Here is a 7,842-nt window from a genome sequence, read left to right as displayed (position 1 = left end):
TATATATATATATGTGTGTGTGTGTGTACATATATATAAATTTATATTCTCTCCTTAAAAAGTAAATTAAAAAAATTAAAATAACTACGAACACTGATTTCTTCTGGCAGCTCACTTCGCCTTCTTCCGGAAGCCATAACACTAATCAGTCCGCAATCGCTAGAATTCCTGAACAGTTGAGTTTCCTCTCTGCCTCGTCGGAGATGGATATCGCCGCCGGGTTTCGGAGCATCCATCTCCGATCGAGCTTCCTCTCAAGCTCGTCCCTAGCAAGCGAAGCGATGGCGAAGAAGCTGCCGCCTCGATTCCAAACATTCCCTGCGCTTACATTAAATCCGAGGCGCGTGCATCTTGCCTCACTGAAAAAGACGGGCTTTGGTAGTGCAGATGCTAGGTTTTCTTCCAGGGTTTCGGCAGTCGCCGTCGAGACCGCGGAGACGGAGGCTAGCGTTGTAGAGGAAGACATTGAGTTCCTCTTACAGGAGAGTTCAACCATCAAGGAGTGGAAGAAATCGTCCAAGAAGTCGAGTAGTGGGGCGTCGAGCGTATCATCGGGAATTAAATTAGAAAACATCAGTAAGTCTTTCAAAGGCGTGACTGTCCTCAAGGACGTGAGCTGGGAGGTGAAGAAAGGGCAAAAGGTGGGGTTGGTCGGGGTTAATGGTGCCGGGAAGACGACTCAACTAAGGATAATCGCGGGCTTGGAAGAGCCGGATGCAGGGAATCTTGTGAAGTCCAAGGAGAACATGAAGATTTCCTTCTTGAGCCAGGAATTTGAGGTATGCCTAAACAGAACGGTGAAAGAGGAATTCTTGAGTGCATTTAAGGAGGAGATGGAGATATCAGAGAGGCTGGAGAAGGTGCAGAAGGCGCTGGAGAGATCAGTGGAGGATCTGGCCTTGATGGGGAGACTACTGGATGAACTGGACTTGCTTCAGAGGAGGGCACAGGATGTTAACCTTGACATGGTGAATGTGAAGATTAGTAGGATAATGCCTGAGCTCGGATTTACGGCTGAGGATTCTGATCGGTTAGTTGCTTCATTTAGTGGTGGATGGCAGATGAGGATGTCCCTTGGAAAAATTCTACTTCAGGCATGTTATGGATGAAATTACTGCTTTTGAGTTGTGGTCTAAATAGTTATAATTATTTTTTTTCTGTATTTGCATCTTCTGTGCATTGTAGAAACTTAATTAAACTTGGTAATTATTGGTTCTGTTTCAAATGAATCTAAGATTCTCATCATTAGCACCTTGCCATTAAGCTTCCTGGACTTTCTCAATGTCCCTTGAATCATTCTTATGTGTAAGATTATTAGCAATGTACAGTGGTAGACATTAGCAGTTAACATAAGCAATCATCATCACCAGCATTATCCCATCTATTTGGGGTTGGCTCTACACCTTCATAATTGCTTTGGTCTTTATTAGAAGTTGAATTTGGTTTTGCCTTTTCAGCTTGAGCAATCTGATATTCCCTCTCTCTACCACTTTACATCAATGTAAGCCTTTGGCATCCAGCATATACATACATGCAAGCAAAAGAATTGCTTTTTTGGATATACTATTTTAATCAACTTTTATGAATATGTTGCATTTAAAACCTGAAAATTTCCTTCCTTTTATTGCATAAATATGAGAATATTGGCATTGGTTATGCAATTTCAAAGTTTTATTGGTATTGTCTCATCTTGAAAATTACACTTCATCATCATCGTCCTTATCCAAATTAGTTGACTTGGCATTATGAATTGTCTTTCTGTATTAATGGCTATTGAGCTCTAGATATGGTGTTATCTCCATGTAAGGATTTCTCCACATCTTTTAGTGATGTTATTTTTATTCTACTCTTTTTTATTATTATGCATTTCATATTAATTCTTCCATCCCATTCGATGTATGACTATTTTTTTTCCGAAGTTTTATAGGCTGAAAGAACCCAATGTATATTTGTGCTAATTTTGTCAATAGTATTACTACTTTTATTTCTTTAATGATCAATCATTTTTCAATTCCCCTTATTCTTCATATTTTTATGCACATTCATCATAATATTTTATTTCTATCATACTCAATTTAATTATTAATAATGTTTCGATGCTCAATAGGCCAAGGCTCATGTACATATAACATAATTATTTTAATTCTAGTTTTATGAAATTTACCTATACTCGTAATACTTGAGTCACTTGTCAATCTTAAACAGTTAACTTTTATTCTTAAATTTACATCATTATTTATTCTAATGATTTCCTACCATAAATTTTACATCCGTTGAATTGCTTTATTTGTTTACCATTTGTAAATCTTGAACATTTTCTCCTGTAAGACCATGTTATGTGCTTGCTTGCTCACTTGTGCATCATGTACTTTTTATTTTGAAAAAGCTCTCACATATAAATGCAATCACAATGTCAATTGCTAATAATTCACCCTAAGGTGACTATTTTTGAGTGTTTTAGTTAGCATATTTTTAGTCAATATAAAAAAGTAGAGAGAATTTTGATCTTTGATGTAGTCCCAGCATGAAAAAGGCTTTTGGTAACTCTACAACTACATGTATTGCTAATCATTATTTTCTCATACATATTTTCAATGACTTCACTCTTGAGACTTTTTTTTGTTCTCACGGTCTTATACTTAGTTAAAGGTAAGTTTAATTAAACAGATTTGCTAATCAATTTACTCAAATATGTACCAGTCTACAGTTCTCAATAGAAATTATATTTCAAATTAAAGTTTTAACTTAATGTATATTTGCTTAAGATATATGAGCTTTATTTTTTTCTATCTATTTTATGCTTCTTGATTATATTCAAATAACTCCACAATCAATTTTCTTTTTTATGAAATGCCTTTAATCTCCACATATTTTTTTTATCATGTTGCATTGGATTTTGCGGAATACTTTTAACGATTTTATTGTCGTAAAACTTCATGACATGTTTATTGGAATCCACAACTCTTCAATCATATTATCTCACATACTCTATTAACTACAGTCCTATATTCTGCCTTGACGCTATTCCTTGCAACGATTTTGTTTATTACTTAGCTTGTAACCTAATTTTACCCGACATAAGTATAGTATCTGGATGTTGATCTTCTGTCGATAACTGAGCCTGCTCAATTTGTATCAGTGTATACCTCTATGTAATGTTATGCAATCTTCTGAAAGAGTAAGTCCTTTCCTCATGTACTTTTTAGGTATATGACAATCCTATTAACTGCTTCAAGGTGATTTTCATAGGGCGAATGCATAAACTGGCTTACCAAATTCATAGTAAAGACAATATCTGGTTGTGCATGTGATAAATATATCAACTTTCCCAGTAACTTTTAATGCCGAACTGTACAATAGATACCTTCTTTTTTATCTACCATTTTTTGATTGGGATCAATTGGAGTTTCAACAAGCCTATAATTTACTCATTCCAGCTTCTTTGAGAAAATCAAGAACATACTTCCATTGGGAAACTACTATCTCTTTCTTCGATCAAACAACTTCTATGTCAAGAAAATACCCCAGGAATTTAAGTCCTTGGTCTCAAACATTGATGGGAGGGAAGACTTCAAACGGTTCATCACATATATGTCATCTCTTGTGAGAATTATATCATACACATACACAATCAATATGATTATTTTTCTATCATTTAAATGTCTTAAAAGTATTATATAATCTCCTTTCCATTGAGTATACTCATGACTTTTAATAAACAAAGTAAAATTTTCAAACGAAGCTCTTATTGATGATTTCTTCAACTCATATAAGGACTTCTTTAGTTTGCAGATCTTTGTGTTGAACTTTTCTCCAAATCCTAAAGGTGCATCCATGTACATTTTTTATTCCAAGTCTTCATTGATGAATGCATTTTTTATATCAAACTATTGTAGGGGCCAATCAAGATTAGCTGTAAGTGACATAAGAATAATTTTACCACGGGAGCAAATGTCTCCAAGTAATTAATGTCATTGGTCTGAGCGAGTTCTTTGACAACCATTCGAGTCTTTTACTATTCTAGAGAGCCATCATATTTATTCTTGACTATAAACATTCATTTTCACCCTACAATTGTCCTTGAAAATAGCCTCCTTCTGCTTAGAAATTGCATGGCATTTTGCACAGTATTATAAATTTCTATATAAGATAATTATGAAGTAAAAACACGAAATTGGATGAGAGATTTTCATATGACACGTGATAGGACACTAGATGTTGGGTGCAGGACCTTACACTCTTACTACTATCAATGGAAATACTAAAATCATTACTTAGAATTGAAACTAACCTCAGGTTAAGGATTAAAAGACTTAGAACTGAAGGATGAAGTGAACCGAACTTGAGATAAAGGCTCAGTGAGTATATTTTTTGAAGGTTTACAATTTCTGGGCAGTGCAAAAGATTCGTAGACCCTTTCTTTTGAGTTATTCTTTGACGCGAGTAGACAATGTCAAATGGTACCAATATCATTGTTCTATTTCTTACTTTTTCTTTGTTAGTCATTATAAGATCATGAATATTGTGGGATGGCGCTGAAGGAAGACTTGAATCGTCTTCATTATTTAAACAACTTTACTCACATTCTCCTGGTATAATGCAGTTTGGATTTTCAGGCTGAAGAATCAATATTTGGGAGGTATTTTGTGAATCTTTGATTTGGAAAAGATTTTGAAAATAGTAGCCGAATTTTTTTTATGTTCCCTCCTTGAAGAAGATGAGGTGTGAAAAAGGGTTGTAATTCGAATAATGCGACATTTATGATAGCAAATATTTTTTTAGAAATGGGATCAAAATTGAGTGGAAGTATAACTTAAAAACACATTTTTTTGCTTGGGGTTCAGTCTGGCCTTTATTAGGGCTATGAGCATGCACAAAAGCAGTACAACTGAATATCTTTAATGGTAAAGACGAAGAGAGCCGATTTGTAGGATATTTTTTTATGAAAAACATCAAAAGGTGTTTAAAAGTTTAAAATCTTTTTGGTGCTCTATTTATGAGGAATGTAACAATAAGAATGACTTCAACTCAAAAATATTTGAACATCTGATTGGTAAACAATAATGTCCAAGCAACTTTCAGTAAGTGTTTTTTTTTTCGGTGATACAATTTTATTGTGATATATCGATACAAGAGCATTGATGAATTATTTATATTTTTTTAGAAAGAATTGACTCAAGATATTTTTAGTTGCAAACTCATTGTAATAGGTAGTAACATCACAATCATTTTGTTTGGATTTACAAAATTAAGCTTTCAACTCAAAATTTAAGAAGACTTCTCCATGTTTAAATAAAGATCTCGAAAGGCCTTCTAAACATCTTTAGTAGTTGGAAGAAGTTTTTGAGGTTTTTCTATGGCAGGCTTCATGAAGTTGATGAACCAAACAATAACGAGAGTTTTCTAACCACCATATCTTTAGATTAGGATCACCAATAAATGGTTTTAAGATTTCACCAGTTAAGTTTTCAATTTTTGTCTATCTCATCAATTGCTAATATTAAGGATTGAGCTCACTCAAAGTAGTTGTGCCTATTGAGTTTTATAACCGTGAGATGAATGGCTAATTTCTGTGAATTATAATCAATAGATACATGCATGAGATAAGTTGTAGGGCGGGGCAGTGGTTTCAGAATTACTAAAACTGGTTGAAACCTTAAAATTTCTTTGGGCGCCAGTCATCACCGACTTGTACGACATCGACATAGAAGATAAAGGAAATGAGAAATCAAAACATCGAGTTCCGTCGTGAGTTCTTTTGCAGCTGGGAAACTATATCGATGCTTAAAGCTAAGACGAAGCCATCAGTGAAGAAACATACAGTAGAGTAGAAGTTGATGGAGAAGGCTCTAATGGAGAAGAAGTTGAAACCCTCAATGTCGTGGCAGACCCAAAGCTCCCGATGTTGACGCAGATCCAAAACCGTTGACGACAAAATGGCCAGGAAGCTGCGACGGGAGCAATTGTCCTTTTCCCAATTCTATGCTTACTCTAGGATGCCGACGAAACGGAAACCTTGGAATGTGTTCTCGAGGTAGATAATTAGCGTGGTGCTGTGACACCTCTAGTGTAGCAATAGAAACTTGGCTATGATACTATGAAGAATTTTGAGAAGAAGATTTCATAACAAATGTTTACAAATTGAGTAGTAGAGGAAGATCCTAAAATGTAGTTTAAAAAATTGGAAACTACCAATAATAGAAAATTCTAAAAAAAAAAAAAAAATCTCTCCTAAAAATCCGACACTATATATATATATATATATATATTTCAAAATTAGACTTGGTATTTATGTAGAGCACACCTCAACATTTGTACTTTTTATGAGCTAGCGTAACAGTCTGATTTCTATTGGTTGTAATTGAGAGTTTATTGATGAAAATATTGGTGCTATTGCTGATGATGATTTTGATGCTAAGTGTACTGAGTCAATTACGGGTATATTATTGTATTCATAATTTTTTTCAGGTGATGTATTTTTTCTTATTTTGACATTGACATGGAAAATATAATGTTGAGAATGACAAAATCGTGTCTAATGATCAATGTTGCTGACAATTTATTATATTTGATAAAAAAATAAAGTATGCTTAATAAAGTATTTTAATATAATTGTTTTTTCTTTTGTTGGTCTTTAAGCTTTTTATGTAATACATATAATATTATTCTTCATTTTTGGATATGGACATCGTGTGTTTTGATTACACATTTTACATTTAATATTTTTTAAAAATCTTATCCATATCACACCGTGTCTTGCTTTTTATAGTTTTGCCTTTTCGTGGTTATGTTCATGTCTCGTGTATGTGTTGGTATTTCATAGCTTGATAGCTTTATCTTAAATTATGATCGTGTTTTCACACTTACAATATCTTGATCCAAGTGTTATATAAATCTCATTGATGTTGTCATAACTATTTAATATATTTTTTTGTCCTTCTTTTTTACTTATTATGCAAAGCATTAACTATAATATTGATTATGTCTACTGCCTACTTTGCAAAGCTTGTATCTTATACTTATTGTATGTTACAATAAGTTTTCTTATTCACCTTTTAAACCATTTTAGTTATCTCAAAATTTGTATGTAACTTCTCATGCCACCTCCGTTTCTGTTATATTCAGTCAATTTCTAGTCTCTCTTTGAATTTATGGGACTTTAAGTTAACTAGGCATTTTATCCCACAACCAATCTATTTAATTTTGAAACTCTATTTTTCTGCTTTTATCCTTCATCTTTGAAAGAAGAACTTTTCATATTTTAAGTTTATGCAATAGGATCATCTAATTTATTTCTTTTTATTAAGCTATATATTTTAATAGTTATAATCATTATTGTTGTTCTATATTTTGTTGTCAAACTTTCCTTTGAGTTTCGTTTATTGCATTAAAATTATTTTTTGTTTTCATTCTAAACAATGAGAAGTTTGTCTCTAGTTTTGTGGTACAACCTTAATGTATCTAAGGGCTCTTCTCAATTATAAAATATCTCTTATTTCTTGTAAGAATATTTGCTACTATGAATTGTATCTTCTTTCTTATCTGTTATTTCATTTTTCATCTCAAGTTCTACATAACTCATCCCACTAGAACCCACATTTCAATTTAAGTCACTGCTAATATTTATCATCTCTATTATAGAATTTTTTTTGCGAGTAATTCATCAACTTTTTTTCAAAATTAATTTTTCAGAAATTTCATATTTTTTTCTCTTGAAGCAAAGTACGAACCTCATTTTCAGAATTCTCAGCAAAGGTTAGCTTTTAAATTAATTCCCACCGGTAACTGCATTTTGGTCATTAACGCTTCTAAAATATTAACAGTAGTAGATCTTTACCTTTA

General features: G+C 33.0%; 1 protein-coding gene across 1 annotated transcript in view; it reads left to right on the top strand.

The window, feature by feature from the left end:
- The first annotated feature begins 99 nt into the window (after positions 1 to 99).
- Positions 100 to 7,842, top strand: part of LOC110028962 (ABC transporter F family member 5) — a 30,527-nt gene continuing 22,784 nt past the window's right edge. The window contains 1 exon segment of the mRNA XM_020731044.1: positions 100 to 1,094. Coding sequence (XP_020586703.1) covers positions 204 to 1,094 — 891 coding nt within the window. The 5' untranslated portion in view covers positions 100 to 203.

This window comes from Phalaenopsis equestris, unplaced genomic scaffold (assembly GCF_001263595.1).
Source record: "Phalaenopsis equestris unplaced genomic scaffold, ASM126359v1 Scaffold000540, whole genome shotgun sequence".
Taxonomy (NCBI): Eukaryota; Viridiplantae; Streptophyta; class Magnoliopsida; order Asparagales; family Orchidaceae; genus Phalaenopsis; species Phalaenopsis equestris.
This window is presented reverse-complemented; position numbering and strand designations above follow the sequence as displayed.